At 49.4% G+C, this 19,713-nt stretch overlaps 1 protein-coding gene across 11 annotated transcripts in view; it reads right to left on the bottom strand.

Annotated features, from left to right (window-relative positions):
* Window positions 1-307: 307 nt before the first annotated feature.
* Window positions 308-19,713, bottom strand: part of PTPA (protein phosphatase 2 phosphatase activator) — a 26,405-nt gene continuing 6,999 nt past the window's right edge. For 2 of the 11 annotated variants that reach the window (XM_058159096.1, XM_058159091.1), the window contains exons 2-11: window positions 18,674-18,777; window positions 18,026-18,112; window positions 16,063-16,188; window positions 15,401-15,518; window positions 13,241-13,340; window positions 12,724-12,848; window positions 11,724-11,888; window positions 9,304-9,362; window positions 3,841-3,948; window positions 308-3,392 (exon numbers count right to left, since the gene is read on the bottom strand). In XM_058159096.1, the coding sequence (XP_058015079.1) occupies window positions 3,318-3,392; window positions 3,841-3,948; window positions 9,304-9,362; window positions 11,724-11,888; window positions 12,724-12,848; window positions 13,241-13,340; window positions 15,401-15,518; window positions 16,063-16,188; window positions 18,026-18,112; window positions 18,674-18,733 (1,023 nt within the window). In that variant the 5' untranslated portion in view covers window positions 18,734-18,777 and the 3' untranslated portion in view covers window positions 308-3,317. Of the gene's footprint in view, window positions 3,393-3,840; window positions 3,949-8,634; window positions 9,006-9,303; window positions 9,363-11,723; window positions 11,889-12,723; window positions 12,849-13,240; window positions 13,341-15,400; window positions 15,519-16,062; window positions 16,189-18,025; window positions 18,113-18,673; window positions 18,778-19,713 lie in introns of those variants that run through there. The other 9 variants (XM_058159092.1, XM_058159093.1, XR_009152283.1 and 6 more) reach the window with 9 other exon arrangements.

Here is a 19,713-nt window from a genome sequence, read left to right as displayed (position 1 = left end):
CAAATTCTGGTCCAGAACTCTCGAAACTTGGTGACTTTAAGACTTGTGGACTTCCATCCACTCCCAGAATTCCCCAGCCGGCATGTGGGCTGATACGTCTTAGGAAAATGCTGGCTGGGGAATTCTGGGAGTTGAAGTCCGCCCATCTTAAAAGTTGCCAGGCTTGGAGACCCCTCAAGCGCTAGGCTATTTGCACTATAAAATCTAAGAAGAGGTGGTTCGAAAGCCTCTGACCATCCAGTCTAAGGAACGCGCAGGTGGGCCCTGAATGATACCTGGAATTAATAAAAGCTATGTCACACAGAGAAAGAGGCCAATCCTATTTAATGGAAGGTGCAGCTCTCCCCGGTGTCGAGGCCGTCACTCCTTGGTGTTGAGCAGAAACAGGCAAAGGTGGACATTTTGAGGGGGAGGGAGGAGAGGGGAGGGGATGACTCCTCCCTGGTGGGGGCTGAGTAGACACATGCAGGGTTTGCAAAAATCCCACACTCCGCCCCCCCCATTTGCAAGCTTGCCCGGGGAAGCTGCCGCTTGCTTTGATCACAGTTTCAAAAGGCATTGGTGTGTGTGTGTGTGTGTGTCTATGCATGGCCATTCCAAGTGTAATTGCAAGAGGGCTAAACTTCTTGCTCTAGAGTAGACTACGGGAAAGCTAGAAAAAGAGATCAGCTGGTAAAAGGAGAAATATTTGTAGCTCAGGGTTAACATGAGGGGTCCTGGGTCCTCTCTAAGCTGGGTTTTTTTCTTCTTGTGGACGTTTCATCACCCAACTAGGTTACATCATCAGTGCTATAAAGGAGTGGAGTTTGCTTCTAGCACTGATGATATAATCTAGTTGGGTAATGAAACTTCTGCAAGAAAACTACTAAGATGAGAGAGCACCAAGGGCCCCACAGTTGTCACTGTCTTCTTCCTCCTCTTCCTCTCTGCAAACCCCACTCACTTCACACTGATGACGTTATCTAGCTGGGTCGTGAAACATCTGCAAGAAAACCATCAACCTCAGAGAGTACCGAGGATCCCTCAAAGAGATCAGCGGGCGGGTGGAATCCACTACTTACTAGGAATCGCCCTTTGAAGTTACCCACAACCACCTGCCCCTCTCAAATCAGCCTCAGGCTGGACATTTTGGTAAAAAAAAAAAAAAAAAAAAAGGGGGGGGGGGCTCCTTTAAAATGGAATCAACTGGCAAAGCAGTTTCTTGGAATTCCCCCCCCCCCCCAATTTTGGAGAAACAGGGTTGACAAGTTTTTGCAAGGAGCCAGGAAAAATAAAATAAAACAAAACAAAATTACAGAACCGGTTGAATTAGAAATGGAGGCAAGCCTTTAGCAGAAATTGGGGATCCCCCCCCCCGCTTTCAAGTCACTTGGAAGGTGGGGGGAGGGGGAGGTAATGTATTCCCCATAAACTTCAACTGAGAGATACAAAAAAAAATTGTTGTTATTTTTAGACTTGACTGGAAAGAAAAATAAATAAACAAATCAGAAATATTTTCACGGAGTGTGTTTTGGGGTTTTTCTTTTTGAGGCGGGCTGTTTTTCACCAAAATGTTTTCAAGGTGTAATTTAAAGCCTTTGGCTCCTTGGCCAAAAGAGATGGACAATATTAAAATTGGGGGTGAGGTGTAGCATTTCGTCCTTTTTTGGGGGGAGGAGGGGGGAAATCTAGAACTCACTGGTCTACATGGAAAAAAATATATATTAGCCAATCCCTCAAGTTACTCTTGAGTTTCTCCAGGTGGGTTGGAGGGGAGGCACTGCTCTGGCCAGGAAGCTGTCAGATCAAGCTTGCCTAGCAGGCCTTTCTGACCCAACTCCCTTTTAAGGACCGGATTCCATGTTTCCTTGGGGGTCCATGAGTAAATCTCCCCCTCCTTGCTAAATATCCAGCTGGGGAAGGGGCTCAGAAACACCCCACACTTTCAAAATAAAGTGGCTGCCGTTGTGTGGAGCAGTGTTTCTCAAGCTTGGTGGTTTTTTTAAGATGCATGGACTTCAACTCCCAGGATACCCTAGCCTGCATGCTCTAGGCTTTTGTGTGAATGCAACCATCTTCCCCTGATCTGGTTAGGGGTGCCCTGTGAACGCAGAGCCTGTGGTTTTAGTTGGCAAAACTTTGCTAACTTCAATCCAGTGTGTCTCAATCTCAGCCATTTTTAAGGTGTGGGGATTTTTCAACTCCCAGAATTCGCCAGCCAGCATAGATATTTCCATTTTAGTTATTTCCCGTTTTGTCCATTTTGTGCACCGTAAATAGGCATCATTCTCCTATTTAGATGAAGGTTACGTTTTTGCAAACATTACAAAATGGTGGGGTGGTGTTTTTTTTGGTTGTTGTTTTTTTTGCCCTCTGCCCAACCATTTTCCTGGAAGAAGCAAAATTCAGGGAAAAGCAGATTGCTCAAGATCTAGAACCCCTGTCGAATTGAAATTGAGCCCCAGCCAATTTCCAGATCTTACAAAGAGCAAGAGTTAGTCAATTTCATCTTCCTGTCTAGTCAATTTCACCAGGCACTGAGCAGCATCTGGGACTCGAAACCTATAATCTTTTCTTGATGTAGGCTAGCAAGAGACAATGCGTTTTGCTGCTTTTCTTTGAACTTGTCCCCCAGTTCGTCTGAACCCTTCAAACGTGGTTTCCCCAACTGGAGACAGCACATGCTGGCTGGGGAATTCTGGGAGTTGGAAGTCCACACATCTTAAAGCTGCTGAGGTTGTGAAACACAGGTATGGAAGCTTTCTCTCTGGGGTGGTGAGGGGAATAACACCCCCCCTGTCCCCTGAATGGGAAGGATCCAAAATCAAAGCTAGCAGGGGAATTCTAGAAGCTGAAGTCCAGAAGTCTTCAGGTGGCCAGTTCTGGAGATCCCTGTCCAAAGGGATCAGGGGGGAAAAGGGAAGGATTGGGAAGGGAGCCTTGGGAAGAATGCCAGCACGTCCAGCTTGACTCTTAAGTTCAAAGCTTGTGTATTTCCCCAGTAAAATATACAGCACAGCTCAGAGAGGCAAAACCCGCCCCAACTTTAAGAACACCAACCATCCTGGGGCAAATGAAAAAAGGGGTGCAGAAGAGGGGGACCATTGCATGGCCCGAGTGAAGTCCACCTCTTGCCTTTTTTTCTTTTCTTTTCTTTTTTTGTGTGTGTGCCAATGCCAGGATCTTCTTGGACAGTTGTGCCCTGCCAGGCTCCTGCCGAAAGGAAGGAGCATCAAGGGCGGCAGGGTTTTGGGGTGACTAGGAAGGGGAGCCCTCCCCCTCCCCCGCCGTTCTCCAGGGCTCCCCCCACCTCCTTGTTCCATCACCAACAGAGCTCCTTAAGGTGCGACAGGCTGGATAGGAAGCAGGCTGCCGAATTTGAAGTGCTGAATGACGGGGAACTTCTCCAGGCACTAAAAAAAAGGGGGGGAAAGAAATGGAAGAGGGACAGAAAGAAGTTTGACATCCGGCATCCATCATGGTCTGGAGTCACCAGGCAAAAAGTCCAGGATCCCCAGGCAGGCCTGAGGGCAAACTGGCCCCAAATCACCCAGTCGGCTTTTAGGCCTAAAGCAGGACTAGAACTCCCCGTCTACTGGTGATTGCCCCTAAGTCACCCAGCTGGCTTTCATGGCCAAGACGAGACTAGAACTCCTCGTCTCCCCCTTCCTATCCTGGTACCTTCACCCCTAGACCAAACTGGCTCAGGAAAGGTCCAAGGTGACCAAAAAATGCCAGCTTTTCACATTTGTGGACAGCCTAACACGCTCAGCATCGCCTCAAGGTCGGACAGATGTTTGACCCAGAACTAGGACATCTGGATGGAGAAGGGCAGTCCCCACTTCCTCTGCCTTTCCTCACCTCCGCTTTGTACATCCGGATGAGACCTTGGTTGACTTTGGACCATGAAGGGACGGCGCTGATGTTCCACAGCTGGTTGGAGTGCTCAGGGAAGGGCCCCGTCTTCATCTGGAGGGCAAAAGGAACCAGCGTTAACCTCGAGGCACATTCGCACAACAAACTAGAGCCCAAAGTGGTTAACCAGCGGTGTTAAAAAAAACACAAAAAACCACACACGGTCCCCCTCAAATTTTATGATGCATATTTGGGGAGAAGAACGTTTCAATGGTTTTTTTTGTGGCCGGTTGCAAACTGAACACGGCAGTCATAAATTGAACCCGTTTTGCTCAATGGGCATTTTTTTGCCAGAGGTTGGAAGTAAAGACTGGAAACTGGTCAAATAATCATGGTCATGATTATTTCACGATGCAAATGGCGGTCAATGCCAGTCAGAAGCCAAGCGCCCGAAATGCTATTTTCAAAGTTCCGACGGCTGCCTGGACACATACAGACTCTAGAAAGAGTGTCGAGAAGAGCAACGAAGAACCAGCTTTTCTCTAGCTTACTGAAGAAAAGGATTAGAGGGTAACATGATAGCCATCTTCGAGTGCTTGGGGGTCTGTCACAGAGAGGACGGGGGGGGGGGGGGGCAATCTATTTTCCAAAGCACCAGAGGGCAGGACAAGAAGTAAACAGGTGGAGAGAGACAACTTAGAATTAAGGAGAAATTTCCTGGCAGTGAAAACAATTCATCAGTGGCTTCCCTCCAGAAGTTGCGGGTGCTCCGACACTGGAGGTCTTTAAGAAGAGACTGGACAGCCATTTTTCTGCCGTGATGGTGAACATTTGGCACGCGTGCCACAGGTGGACTGCGAAGCTGTATCTGTGGGTATGGAAGCACCGCCCTAGCTCAGCTCCAGCATGCATCTACGCACTGGCCAGGTCTTCTGAGCCCACCAGAAGTTGGGAAATGGGCCATTTCCAGCCACCGGAGGGCCTCCAGGGGGGCTGGGGAAGGCCATTTTTGCCCTCCCCAGGCTCCAAGAAAGCCTCTAGAGCCTGCGGAGGGCAAAAAACGGGCCTACCGGGCCCACTGTGCCATTGCGTGCCAAAAGCATGGGGCGTGTAGGGGGGGTAGCGCACACATGCAATGGGGACGGGGCACCTTGAATTATGAGTGGGGGCATGCACATGTGCGACCTCCCCCACGGTCTCCCGGTTTTGGGCGTGTGACAGCAAAAAGGGTAGCCATCACTGGTATAAGGTCTCCTGCCTAGAAGACCTCAGAGATCCCTTCCAACTCTGCCTTTCTCTTATTTATTTATTTATTTCCTGCCTGCCAATCTGCACCCAGCCCAACCCTGCCCGTGAGGCTAAAAGACCGGTTCCGCCAGCTAGCTGGCTGGCTGGGCATCGGAGCTGTTTTGGAAGGCTGAGACAGATGCGCAGCCCCTCCCGTTGAGGTGATCCGATTTCTCCAGCAATCTGTGGGGGGGGGGCACACACATACACACACACACCCCGCAAAAGGCCACCCCTCCCACTTTTTTCTAATTCCAGCCTTCCTCGTTGCCTGAAACCTTTTCAAAGAAAGAGAGAGATTCAGATGAACTCCCAAGCAAGAGGCGCAGGGCTTGTGGGGAGGCGGGGGAAAAAAGCAGAGGAGTTACTTTTCCTGGACAGGATTCTGGGGCACACCCTTGAGAAGAAAGCTGGCTCTGTTTGGGGCCTGTGTGTGTGTGTGTGTGTGTAAGAGAGAGAAGGAGGAGAAGGAGGCTGGGAGGGAATGCAACTCAACTTGCCTAGAGGGAAGTTTCCATGACATCATCCACCACAGAGCTGCAGCGCCAGCTGAAAAGCAAGCCTGGGAAGTCAACAGCCCTTTGCAGGATGCGGATTTTAAAATAACTCACTTCCTCCTCCTCCTCCTCCTCTTCCTCCTCCTCTCTCCAGACCTAAAGCACACACAGAATATTCAGATTGCAACCCTCCCCAGTGCCAAAAACAATGGAGGTGGGGGGATGAGAGGAGGAAGAGAAGGAGAAGAGGTGGGGGATTTAAAATGGGTTGGTGGAAGGGGGGAGAGACTGCCTTTTAAATGCACCAAAAAATCTCTACAAAGGTATTTGGGGGAAGAGATGGGCAACACAGTGAGAGGCCGGTGGGGGGGGGGGAGAGAAATAGATGGTCAGCCCCCTCCTCCTCCTCCTCCTCCTCCTCCCATGGTCAGCCCCCTTTCTCCCCTCTTTTGGTAGCAAGGCCTGGATTTCATTTCTGCCCCCAACAGCTGCAAAAGGTCTCCCGCCTCCATCCTCAAGAGCAAAGAAAAGGACAGGGGGTTGCTGGTTTTTCCTTACTAAACCCACAAGGAAGGTGGGGGGGGGTGTCTAGAACAGAAGCACACATTTGGGGTGGGGGGAAAGAGGGAGAGAAAAAAGATCGGGTTGCCCTCCCCACCCGATTATTTGGGCGATCAGCTGATGGGAACCTAAAAGGTTATGGGGTTCTTTATATAATTTCTTCGGGTCGAAAGAAAGCGAGGAAGAAGAATCTCCCCAAACAGAGAGAAAAAAAGCCAGAAGGACAGGGGTGGGGTAAGGAATGAAGGAACACAATGCCTGCTTTTTGGGGCGAGGAATCTGCCACGCCTGCTTTTCAAGCTCCTAGTCCTCAAGGGCTCCAGCACGGGGTGGGGAAAAATGCAGATTGTGAGCCAGAAGTTGACCTTCATACAGGTAGTCCTCGACTTATGAGCCCAGGATTTATGTGGTAATGGGAGGTGAGTTTTGCTCCATTTTTACGGCTTTTCTCGGCACATTTGTTAAGTTAACCCCTGCAGTTGTTAAGTGAGTCACACGGTTGCTAAGTGAATCCGGCTTCCGCACTGACTTGGCTTGTGGGAAGGGACCCCCCAGGAGACTGCGACCGTCATAAATCTGAACCCAGTTGCCAAAGGTCTGAATTTTGATCGCGAGACCAGATTCACTTAACAACCGTGTGGCTAATTTCACAACTGCAGTCATCCGCTTAGCAACTGTGGCGAGAAAGGCCACAAAATGGGGGGCAAACTCACTTAACGAACGTTTTGCTTAGCAAGAGAAATTCTGGGCTCCATGGTAGCTGTGAAGTGGAGGGCCGCTTTTAAATAAACCGCTATAAAGCGGCGCAGGGCTCCTCCGTACAGCCACCAACCACCGCTTAGCTCAGGAAGTGTCGCATGACAGTTCCATCATCCTGAGCAGGACAGCTGCGCTGTGGACCATGGGACTGCATCCCTTCCCCAATTTGTAAAGGCTTCCCAGTCATCTCTTTTCGATGGAAAAGACAGATAGGCAGGAAAGGTTTAAACTCCTTGGAAAGTCACCTTCTCACAATAACAGTGTTGGAAGGAACCTTGGGGGTCTTCTAGTCCAGCCCCCTGCTCAGGCAGGAGACCCTAGACCCAGGATGGCAAACCTATGGCACGCAGCGCCCTCTCTGTGGGCATGGAGCTGTCGCCCCAGTTCGGCTCCGCCGCGCATGCGCCTCCTGCCGGCTACCTGGTCATCCGGTCTCTGCCATGTGGGGGGGGGGGCGCACGCACATACGCAGGGCCACGGGATGCATACGGGGGGACGCACACATATGCGTGTGGGGCGGGGTGCATGCGGGGGGGATGCGCATGTATGGGAGGCATGTGCACATTGCATTTTTGGGGTTTGGGCACGCACACACGTGCTTTGGCCCCTCGGTCTGGAAGAGGTTTGCCATCACTGCCCTACACCATCCCAGAGAAGTGGCTGTCCAGTCTCTTCTTGAAATCCTCCAGGGAGGGAAGGCAAGCCGCCCCCACATCCTATTTCCAGTCGGTAAACAGGCGAGTGCTCACCTTTGCGACAGGCTGCACTGCAACGGCCTTAACCTAAGGACGGGAACTGAGGCCTGGAGGGGCCGAGGCCCTAATTTGGGGGAAAAGGGCCAGAGGCAGCAGGAGCTGCAGAGCCCTCTTAGTCATGCCCAGCCAGATCCTCCAAAGGGAATGAGAGCGTGACTCATCCGGGCTGCGTCAGTCAGCTCTGGCAAAGTCGGTCAGATGTTTTTAAGTCCTTCCCAACAAGCGGCTTGTTTGAGGCTCGTCCAAAGCGAACCGACAGGTTGGGCTGATCGGTATTTCTCTTTATTTACTGGTTGGGGGGGGGGTCCTTGACTTATGACCACAACCAAGCCCATTTCTGCCACTAAGCGAGACAGTTCTTAAGGGAGTTTTGCCACAGGGATGACTTAACTTAGTCGCAGGGTTATTAAGTGAATCTGGCTTCCCCATTGACTTGGCTTGTTAGGTGGCAGCCAAAGGGGATCAGATCTGTCCTTGACTTTTTCACCCCTTCCTCAATTTGTCTGCCGGCCTCTCACCTAGGCAGCAGAGCAAAAGCTGGACGTACAGCAGAGTGAAAATCTGACTTTGGGTTTTGCCGATTAGATTAATTGGCTGTTCTAGAAATGGCGAGCATTCACTAAACATGAAAAAAGAAAAAAGCTGAGGTTGTAATTTTATTTTGCATGGAAAAGGTGACAAATCACCGTTTTTTCTCTCCCCTTTCCTTCTCTTCCTCTATTTCCCTACCGTCTCCCTTTGCATTTTAGAATTACAGAATAAAAAGAGCTGGAAGGGACCTTGGAGGTCTCCTAGTCCAACCCCCTTTCAGACAAATGGCTGCCCAGTCTCTTCTTGAAAACCTCCAGGGATGGAGCTCCCATAACTTCTGGAGGGAAGCTGTTCCACTCACTGTCAGGAAATTCCTCCTTTCCTTCCTTCCTTCCCCTTTCCTTTCCTTTTTCGTTCCTCACCTTTATTATTTTTACAAGTAACTCAATTGCATTTTATATGATGAACAACTTCAATAGAAACATTATCTTTTAAAAAAAGAGAGAGACAGACAGAAAAACTTTCAAAAACCGTTCAGTGCTTGCAGAAAAGGGACCTGGGGCCCAGACAAGCAAAGCCTCACTCGCCTGCCCCTTCGCGGCCAGGGACCCACAATGTCGTCGCTGTGGCTTGGGGCAGATGGTGGTTTGTGTGTGTTTGTGTTTGCGTTCCAAAGGGATGACCTTTCGCGCAGCCTCGGTTACGAAACCAGCGTTTGGCACCCTGAAACTCCACTCCGCCCAAGCAGGTGGGCATCACCGCGGTGCCAAAAGGACATCTGCTGGAGAGGGGAGATTGGGGACAAAGTGGTGGAGTTTTTAGAAGAAGAAGAAGAAGAAAAAGAAGAAGAAGAAGAAGAAGAAGAGGAGGAGGAGGAGGAAGAAGAAAGCAAAGAGGCAAGGAAAAAAAGAGAGAGGCAGAAAGAAAGGAACTGCAGCTGATTCCAGCCACAAAGAAAAGAATGAGCCAGGGAGAGAGAAGGATGGAGGGGGAGAGAGAGAGAGAGGGAGAGAGTCCCGCAGTGACCCCAAGGGAACAGAATGAGTCAGGGTAACCATATTGAGCAGGAAATTACTCACAGACGCTGCGTTCCTGCCTCTCTGTTCCCAAGAGAATCGGCCTTTTGTAAATGGTTCCTCTGTCAGTTGAAAAAAAAAATTAAGGGGGGGGGGGAAGGAGAGGAGATGGAAAAGGGGAGGAGGGAAGGCAGCTGAGCCCAGTACCTTCCTGTCCGGGGCTTCCCTTCCAGCCAGGAAGAGCTTAGCATTCCTGCCTTTCCCACCCCCCCTCAAGCTCCAAACATGCAATGCAAAGCTTTTTAAATGTTTTATTTTTTCCTCTACACCCCCACCCCGATTGAAATTATTAAATTATTCTGTAATAAATGATTATTAAATTATTCTGTTGTTCTGAAATTGGAGCTGTCCCTTTCCAAAACTTCCCCAAATTTAGGAGCCGGATTTATTTATCAATTTGGAAAAATTGTGTTAGCTGCTCATCCTAACCGCAAGATGAAAACTGGGGAGAGGAGGCAGGGACCTGGGGTGGGGGTTGAAAAGGGGGTGTAGAGGAAAAAATAAGAATAAAACCTTTAAAAAAAATCTTTGCATTGCATGTTTGGGACTTTGGGGGGGGGGGGGGGGAAGGCAGAACTGCCTTTTTTTTCCAGGCATGGAATTTGCGAGTGGGAAAGCAATCGACTTCTGGCCCAAGATTTGGGCCTGTTCACTGACACCCCACCCCCACCCCATCCCTGTGGGGTGGGGTGGAGACCTGTTTGGAAATGAGGCAGAGGGGACCCCCCCAAGAGACAGGGAGATGCTCTTGCTGAACAAAGGAACAAAGCCGGGGGCGGGAACCGAAGGGCTACGCCAGCCGGCCAGCCGGCTGGGTGGGTAGGCAGAGAAGTGAGGCTGTGGGTGGACTGTCCTGGCCCCCACTGTAAGGACAGCGTTGCCCCTCTTTTGAGGATCACCAAATGGCAAAGCTGTCCCTGTGCTACGGAAGTCGAAATGTGATCGCGGAATATAGAATCCTAGGGCTGGAAGGGACCTCGGAGGCCTTCTAGTCCACCTCCCCTGTTAAAGCAGGAGAACCTATACCATGTCAGACCAATGGCTGTCCGGTCTCTTCTTGAAAACCTCCAGCGATGGAACACCCACAACTCCAGAGGGCAAGCTGTTCCACTGGTTAATTGTTCCTCCTTAGTTCTAGCTTGCGTCTCTCCTTGATTAGTTTCCATCTGTAGCTTCTTGTCCTGACTTCAGGTGCTTTAGGTTGACCCCCTTCTCTGTGACAGCCCCTCAAGTACTGGAAGAGAGCTGTCATGTCCTCTCCTAGGCCCAATCCATGCAATTATTAGAAAAGAAATCTTGGTCCAAATGCCCACCCTATTGGCCATCATGGTGGAGACTAGCAGGAGAGTGAGATGTTTCTTGGCTAAAAGCTTTGTCCAGCAGAAGACATCTGTTGTCCATTCAACAGAGTTTTCTTATTGGGTAAATCTGCAGGACTTTGCTATTCCCCAACCCCCATTATGGAGCTGTGGGCTGTGCGCTTTCTTATCTGACCGTTCCTTAGGCGGTATCACTTCCCCCACATCTCCAAAGGTCATCCCCACATACCATGACATCAGCCTCCTCCCCTTCCTAGGTTGAGATTCAGAGCAGAAAAATAAAAAATTCCCCTTCGGCCATGTTGTGGGTGCTGTAATTCTACAGTTCTGCCACTAGGGGCCAATATTATGCTGGCAAACTCTGATCTGAAGGTCGCAAGAGGGGATCACGTGACCCTGGCACATGGCAACCGTCATATGTACCAGCCAGTTGCCAAGTGTCTGAATTTTGATCATGGGACTGTGGGGATGTTGCAACCATCACAAGTGTGAAAAAGAGTCATAAGTCACTATTTCCAGTGCCATCGTAACGTTGAATGGCCATTAAACGAGTGGTTGTAAGTTGAGTATCTGCAGTCCCTCCCTCTTAGGCAAAGCGCACAAGGCCAAACCTGGTTTTAGGAGTAAAGCTGGGGCTCTTACAGGAAATGAGATGGGGGGTTGTTGTTGTTTTTAGTCAAATCCTTTTCATAAAATCAAGAAAGCACTAGGTGGAGCTGCGAGAACACAATTGGTGTCTAGTCCACAAATTTAAGCCGGGTTTCTTTGAGGCGGCTGCAAAAATTGGGCTTCCTTCCAGAAGACAAAACGACAAGTAGTCCCTGACTATTCGTTTAGTGACCGTTCAAAGTTACAACGGCAGTGGAGAAAAGTGACTTAGGACCATTTTTCGTGTGTGTGCGACCGCTGTGTTGTCGCCGTGGTCACTTGATTAAAATTTGGATGCTTGGCAACTGGCTTGTACTTCTGACGGTTGCAGCATGCCAGGGTCACGTGATCCCCTTTTGTGACCTTCCAGCCAAGCCAGAATCACTTAGCTTAACGACCGCGGGGATATGCGGAAGTTTTGGGCTCCATGGGGGGTGGGGGTGATTGGAGGGCTACCTGTCTCTGCTCCGCAAAAGTTCAGCTCGAAGGAAGGGAAGGGAAGGCGCAATCCCAGCCTCACCTCTGTGATGAACCGGACGCATTCGAGGAACATGTAGTCCTTACGCTGCTCGTTCACCACCCGCTCATCCACAAAGTGCCGGGGTTCCAGGCTGGGATGATCTAAAAACAGGATCTTTTCAGTTCAGTCCTGGAGATTTACTGGAGCCTGGCAATTGCCGTCCAATCAAAATGGACCCCAAAGAGCGGAAGCTTTAAATTGGCCAGAGAAAAAGTCTTCTCTTTTTTATACGGTTAATCCTTGACTTATAGCCATTCGTTTGGTGACCGTTCGAAGTCACAACGGCACTTACGACCCGCAGTCACGTTATGAAAATTCAGATGCTTGGCAACTGGCGTGTACTCATGACGGTTGCAGTGTCCTGGGGCCAGGTGACCCCCTTTAGCGACTGTCCGACAGGCAAAGTCCTTGGGGAAGCCAGATTCACTAAACGACCCCGTTACTAACGGCGACACGTAACAACCGTGGTGAGAAAGGTTGTAAAATGGGGCCGAACTCACTTAGCAACCGTCACGCTCAGTGATGGAAACTTTGGGCTCAGTTGTGGCTGTAAGTCAAGGACTACTGGTATGGAGGGAACCTGCCTACTGCAGAAGGCAGAAATCCCGTCGATATTTTGGCCTGGGTTTAAATTTTTATGAAGCCTTTGCTTCCCGCTCTTACGGTCCACATTCCTTTCCCAATCCTGTTTTCTAAACTTCCAGGTTTACCTAACAGTTACTGGAGGACCCTGAGCCAGCCCCTCTCTCTCAGCCCAAAGAAGCAGGCAATGACAAACCACTTCCCAAATCTTGCCAAGAAAACTGTGGGGACTGATCTCAAATAAATGCCCTTTGTAGCCCCTTTAAAAGAAATGGCGGCGATTAAGATAATTTCTCCTAAAGAGGAAGAAAAAGAAAGAAGAAAAAGAGAGAGAGAGAGAATATCCCTGCCTACCAATCAGTTGAGAGCTTCCCCAAATGAAGGGGAGGAACTGAAAGTCGTCCAGACCCCAGACCCCTTGACTGCCAGCTGGCTCCATCCGGTAGGTTTTCTGGAGTTTTCGCATCACTTCCAAGTACCTGAAACCAAAATAAAATTGGATGGGTCAGGATTGCGTAGCAGCTGACCACTGACTCCAACCCAGCCGTGAAACAAACCTCCACAGGAACTCAATGGGAAAATCCCCTCCTCCTTTGGACCAAGAGTGGAATGACTGGAAGAGGGAGAATTTGGGGAGGGGATCTGGGATCTTAATCAACGCCAGAACACGGGCAGAACCTGGGGGGTTAGACTAGAAGACCTCCAAGGTCCCTTTCTTCTCTGTTCACTCTTCAGGAAGCAGATCTTCTGCCTTTCCCTTGCACAAGCCGCCAAAAGGGAGCATTCGGAAATGACAGGGTATCAGCTACCCGAGAACTTGCTCCAAAGGGGCGTTCTCAACTTTGGCGGCTTTGAGATGCGTGGACTTTACCTGTTGAAGACTTTGAAGACGATGGCCAGCTGATCGTCCAGCCGGAGGACGCCGATTTTGCAGAGGCAGCAAAGGAAGGCAGCGAAGGCCGCTTCGTGGCCTGCGGGGGAGAAGGGAGATGCTCAGAATGAAGAAAGATTTGGTCTAGTGGTTAAGGTTAAAGCTCCAAAACCAGGAGGCGGTGAGTTCTAGTCCGGTCTTAGGGCATGAAAGGTGGCTGGCTGACTTTGGGGCAGTCCCTCTCTCTCTCTCTCTCAACTGAACCCATCTCACAGGGTTGTGGTTACAGAGAGAAGAGGAAGAGGAAGGAGTATCTGGTATGTCCACCATCTTTTGAGTGATTTGTAAAAATAATAAAAATGAGATTGAAATGAATAATTAATAATAGGAAACAAAAGACGCCCAGGCTTAAGAAGAGGCCCTCCCGAGGCTGCAAAACTACATCTCAGCCATCTCAGGTAAGGTACAGGTGAGGCACTCTTTCCAAGCTCATTGTTTTGATAAAGAAGATGCTTTGGGCATTTCCACTTTCCCCCAGGAATTCTGTATGAAAGTGTCCCATGTGTTTCTCAATCCTGGCAACCTTAAAATGGGTGGATTTCAACTCCCAGAATTCCCCAGCCAGATCCTATTTTATTGTATAACTGTGTCCGTATTGAAGAAAGCTGGAAGTAACTTTTTTATATGTTTATTTTGTTCCTTTTGTGTATGTGTCACTTTTTAAACTTTCTCTACATCCCCTTCAGGTTGTAATTTTGTATTTTTATTAGGTACTTTTGAAAGCTAGTAACAAAAAAGTTAAAACAAACAGTCATTCCAAACATTTAAGGAGTCTCTGCGTGTGTACCAATACATGGAGCTAATCTGGGTCTGTGAACCCCAGAGTCCAATTTAACATTTCCAGAAAACTCAAAAAAAGCCTTCACACAACGCAGTTAAACTTCAGTTTAGCTCTCTCTGCTGTGATGTCAGACAAAATGACAATCCTGTTTGTGGGTCAGGCTGGCTGGAAATGAATTGCTTGTATATTCAGAAAAACTAGGCTGGAACAGAGCTATGTAAAAAGTCACAGCAGAAGGAAAAGTGAGTTTTGTGTATGTGTGTGTGTGCGTGCGTGTGTGTGCGTGCATTTCAGGTGGTTCCTGCTCCCTCCAAGCTAAACTGAGGTTCAGTTCTGAACTACCAGGAACGAAACAGGAATTAGAGCTAGAGGTAACCAGGATGAGAGTGCCGACTGGTGGCTGATTGTGGCTTTACTGCAGGTTCTCTAGCAGTCCTGCAGTCTTGAATTTTTCATGCATTTTTTAAAAAAAAAAAAAGCTTTCCAAAAGTTCCTTCTTCGGCTCAGCAGCTGTTTTAAAGTATGTTGCTAGTTTCCATTAGCAGTTTTGTGAAGTTTCTTCTGGGAAACTTTACAGAATGCAAAACAGAGGGGCCGGGTGGGAAGAGACCTTGGGAGGCCTTCTAGTCCAACCCTCTGCTCAAGCAAGAGATTCTATACCATTCTAAAAAGATTCTAAAACCTCCAGGGATGGTCTACCCACAACTTTCTAAGCCTCAGAGCTGGGGGCTCCCTGGAAAAAAAATCTTGATTTAATTTTGCCATTCTGTGCCTGTTTTAATCAGGGGCTTGCATTCCAAGATGCAAGGCAGAAACTGTCCATCTTCTTAAATCATCATCACCACCACCTCTAAGTATTATTATGGCAGGTTCATTGCTTCAGCACATGTCTGGAGTTTTCAAATGCAATTCTGCTTCCTTGGGTCACTTTTTCAAGTGCTGAAAACTGCACTGTTTTCAACTTTTGACAACAGGGATCATGACGCTTGGCAATGAAAGTTCTGCAAGATAACAGCCATGCTTGGAGAGCACCAGGACCTCAATTCCCTCCTCCTCCTCCCCCCAAATCCCACTCCCTTCTAGCACTGATGATGTTACCTAGTTGGGCCATGAAACGTCTGCAAGAAAGCCACCCTGTTCAGAGAGCACCAAGGACCCCAAAGCCAGTTATTACTCATGCTCACGAACCCATCTGCCACGCTGAAGGGCTCTGCTCCTTGGGGGGCTGGACACCCACCCCCATCATCCCCGAGAGCCGACCAGAATTGCTTAGAAGATGGGGGGGGCTATATAAATGCTTTAAATCAATAAACAGATACCTGTGCCATAGTCGATGCGAGTCGAATTGCCAACGGACTCTTTCAAGTACACCGCCACCTCGGGCACGGCGTCAGCTTGCTGTTTGGGGACGACCGTTGCCACCAAGGATTCTGCCCCCTAAGATTTAGTCATAATCAAGCAATTAGGGACCCCATCATGGCAATCCAGGCTGAAGAATGAATCTACAAGCCGAGCGTGCCCCCCTCCCTTATTCAGCAGCCAACCCCAAGCAAACGACAGAGGTGTGGACTTCAGCCCCCCCCCCCCCACATGCCTCTGGTGGCATCTGGCCGTGGATAAGGCTTCTGGGAAATGGAGGCTGGGAAAGAGACTGTGTGGCTGGCTGGGGAATTCTGGGAGTTGAAGTCCACAAGTCTTAAAGTTGCCAAGATTGGAGGCCCCTGTCCTAAAAGAATGTAAGCTGGCCACAAGACTGGAAATCCAGGGGTATAAACTCATGCAACAATAAATCAGGTTTTTAAAAAATATCCTTGTTTTGCACTTGAGCCCCTGAGCAAGGGGTTAGGCTAAATGGCCTCTAATGTCCTTTACCACTCTGGGAATCTTTTCCGCCTGAACTGGCAAAGGCAGGTTTACTTCTGACCCTCTCTCCATGGGACCCCCCTGCCCGCTCTCTTTCAGCCCCTTCCTCCCAGCCTACCTGCTCCACTTTTGCATACCACGTCCGGAAAGCTTTGTTCCCGAAGCGAGAAGGCTGATCCACGGGGGGCGTCTCATCGATCCACCGATCCAGTGTGTTGAGGAGCGTGACTAGCTTTTCGATGGGCTGTTGGGAAGAAGGTACAGCTGTCCTATCAGCCGGCGGTAAGCAAGCTTTGAAACGGAATTCACACAACGCACCCTGTTCTGCCAGATTTACCCCTTTATTAGGGCGCCAGAGAGGCCACACTTGGAATGCTGCGTGCAATCCTGGCCACCACGATACAAGAAAAAAAGATGCTGAGGCTCTGGAAAGTGTGCAGAGGACTGCAGAATAAATTCTGTCTCAATTCTCACTTGCAACATTGGACCGTTTGAAAGGGGGAGGACGGGGAATGGAGGAAAACCCAGGGGATGGGAGGCAGCCTCAATATTGATCTACAGCCAGGGGAGGAAAATGAAACTGAAGGAAGATATCTCGGAGGAGGGCAAGAAGGACAACCGCCTGCAACTCAAATATTTGTGTTTGGAAGGTCAGGATAAAATGCCTCCCTCCCTCCCTTCCTCCCATTCTTTCCTTTCTTTTTCCCTTTCTCCATGTTTTCCCCTTCTCATCTCCCTTCCTTCATTCCCGTTCTCCTTTCTCCTTTCTTTTCTCTTTCCCATTTTCCTCCCTCCCTCCCTCCCCCTCCTTTCTTTCCTTTTTCCTTTCCCTCTCATCCTCCTCCTTCCCTTCCTTCCCTTTCCTTTCCCATCTTCCTTTCTCCTTTTCCTCTTTTCCCTCTTTGTCCTCTTTTTTCCCTGTCACTTTCCTTCCTTCCTCAGTCCTCCCTTCTCCCCTCTTCCCTCCCTCCTTCCTTCCCTTCCCTTTATATACTGCAGTCCTAGGCTTGTTTGAGCTTGATCAATTAATTCACCAGACCTTTCCCCTCCAAATGTACAGAAGCCCTTGGGAAAAAAATTCCTCAGCATGGAAAGGTGGAGAAGAAAGGGAGGGGGAGGAGAGAGGACAAAGATAGCAGCGGTTCCCTCGACTTTGCCAGAGGCGGCTTCCTTCGTGAGAAATCCTCCAGGCCTTTGGGCCAAAGTTCGACCATCACTCACTCTGCCATGTCAGATGGGAAACTGCCAAGCCCACCAATTTTCCCAGCCCTTCAAGCATGAGCTGAGTGGGTAGGAGGCCGGGGAGGGAGGGGCTGCAATTCAACCAGCGCAGCGTGCAAAGCAGAAGTAAAAAGGCAACTGAGCAGAACCAGCACGAACTAAGACTTGCAACAAACGTCAAAAATCATTTTGAAAAGTTTTGTTCAACGTGTGAGAGCAAGAAAAAAAGGTAATGGGGGAACATGGCAAGGAAGTGATAGGCAGCAGGGAGAAAGGCTTCACTTTATAAAAACTGGCCCAGGACGGAGAAAGCCATCTGCAGCCACAGCTCTGTTCCTAACCCTGGTTCAAAACTCAGAGCCCAAACGCAACCAATTCCTGAACCGTCCCCTTCCGCTAAAGGCCTTGGCTGCCTCGGTGTCATTAGTGCATGGGAAGGGTATGGCTGTCGTCAGCCTCCCCCAGGAACAGGCTACCCCAGATGCCTCCCATCTCTCCTTAATCAATTTCTGCTGTGGTTGGATTAGCAGCCGAGATTGGTTTGCCTGCTGATGCAGCCGCTCGGTCTGTCTGCAGCTGAGATCCTTGCTGTTTTCCAAGTCTTTCTTTCAAGCAAGGGAAGGAGTTGGAAATCCCTCTCTCTCTCTCTCTCTCTCTTTCTCTCTCTCTCTCTCTCCAAGGATAGGAAGGAAGGAAGAAACGGGAGCCCGTTTGGCTGCTCCGTGACTGGAGATTTTCTAAAACAGACTGGGCAACCATTTGACTGGGATGGTATCCCGTGAGCAGGGGGGGTTGGACTAGAAGACCTCCAAGGTCCCTTCCAGCCCTATGATTCTACGAGAGACCGAAACGAGGCCTACCTCCGAGACTTTATATTCGCAGGTCAACTTCTTTCCCTTGATTCCTTCGTTCAAGGTGAGAATGAATCCCATGTAGTCAGCGTACGCCTGTTTAAAAACACACCCATTCACGCCGCGTAAGGACCAGCGGTATAGGTAGCCCTCAACTTACAACAGTTTATTTAGTGACCGTTCGAAGTTACAACGGCCCTGAAAAAAGTGACCTATGACCGTTTTCCACACTTGGGGCCATTTCAGCATCCCCAGGGTCACGTGATCAAAATCCAGACGGTTGGCAATTGGCTCATATTTATGACAGCTTCAGCGTCACAAAGTCAATGCAGAAGCCAGATTCACTTACTAACTGGACAACTGCCATGGTTCACTTAACAGCTGAGGCGAGAAAGGTCATAAAATGGGGCAAAACTCAGTTAACAAATGTCTTGCTTAGCAACAGAAATTTTGGCCTCCGTTGAGGTTGTATGTTGAGGACTACTTGTATTCCAAAGGACTCTCTCCCTGAGGGGTTAGCTTTCTACATGCAGGGAACAGCCTTCGCAATTATCATTGTTCTCTTAAGACCTGAAAGTGGCTCTGGGGTTCCTGCCAGGCCCTGCATCTGCTGCCAGAGCCAAATAAATAATGCCAAGCAAAGCTTTTCACCCCTACCTGGGACCGCTTCCATTTTGCCATGTCAGGAACCATGTTGATTTCCTTCCTGGGGATCATGAACGTTTGGGATGGAGGGGGAGGCTGGGTCTCCTCCGAGGCTTCTGGAAGAGAAAAAAGAAGATAAAATCACAACAGATCTTGGAGAGTTTCAACTTCCTTCAGGGGAGGAAAATCTCTTTAGAAGGTTTTTAAATCCGTCTCCCAGTCGTACTGATTGCCTAAGTGAGATGCAAGGGAAGTAGAGTCCAAATGCAATAAATGCAGGAGATTAAGTGTTATCACCCGGGAGTTAAAATCTTCAGGAACCCTGCTTTTGAACTGTTCCGATGATTAGATCTGCAGGCAGGCAAAGAGAACCCTGTGGGTCCAGACAAAGTCAAGTGAACATTTTAAAATAAGGGCTGCATTTCACTGAGGAGCTGTTTTAGGTTTCTTAACAAGGAGAAGAGAGAAAAACGAAATTAAATCACTGCAAACCCCCCAGTTTTTGCAAACCCCCAGAGAGACATCACTTACGCAAAGGAGTCCTCTTGGTTTGGAGAGCCCGCTTTCAAAATCACACGCTTCCAAAAAGCAGCATAGAAATTTGGCAGATTTCAAAGGGGAGCCTACGCTAGTGTTCCTGAGATTGGAGCCGCGGAGTTGTGTTGAAAAATGCCCAACGATTAGCTGGAGCGGCAGCAGGATTCCAACTGGCTTCCTGGCCTCGGTATGCAGAACGACGGACTTGGAAGGGACCTCGGAGGTCTTTTAATCCAGCCCCTTGCTCATGCAGGAAACCCTAAACCTGTGATGGTGAACCTATGGCATGTGTGCCAGAGGTGGCACGCAGAGCCCTCTCTGTGGGCATGCACGGCATCGCCAGCTGCTCTTCTGGTTATTGGTGTGCACATGCGCGCTGGCCAGCTGGTCTTTGCGGGCACCAGAGTGCAGGAAAACAGCCTGAAAACGGCCAAAAAAACCGGTCAAAAAACAAGCATGTGTGCGCTGGCCAGCTGGTCTTCGGTTTTCTGATGCTCTGGCATGCAAGAAGACCA

The sequence above is a fragment of the Ahaetulla prasina genome, chromosome 16, assembly GCF_028640845.1.
Source record: "Ahaetulla prasina isolate Xishuangbanna chromosome 16, ASM2864084v1, whole genome shotgun sequence".
NCBI lineage: Eukaryota > Metazoa > Chordata > Lepidosauria > Squamata > Colubridae > Ahaetulla > Ahaetulla prasina.
Note: the sequence above shows the minus strand (reverse complement) of the source record. Positions and strands in the feature narration are given on the sequence as shown.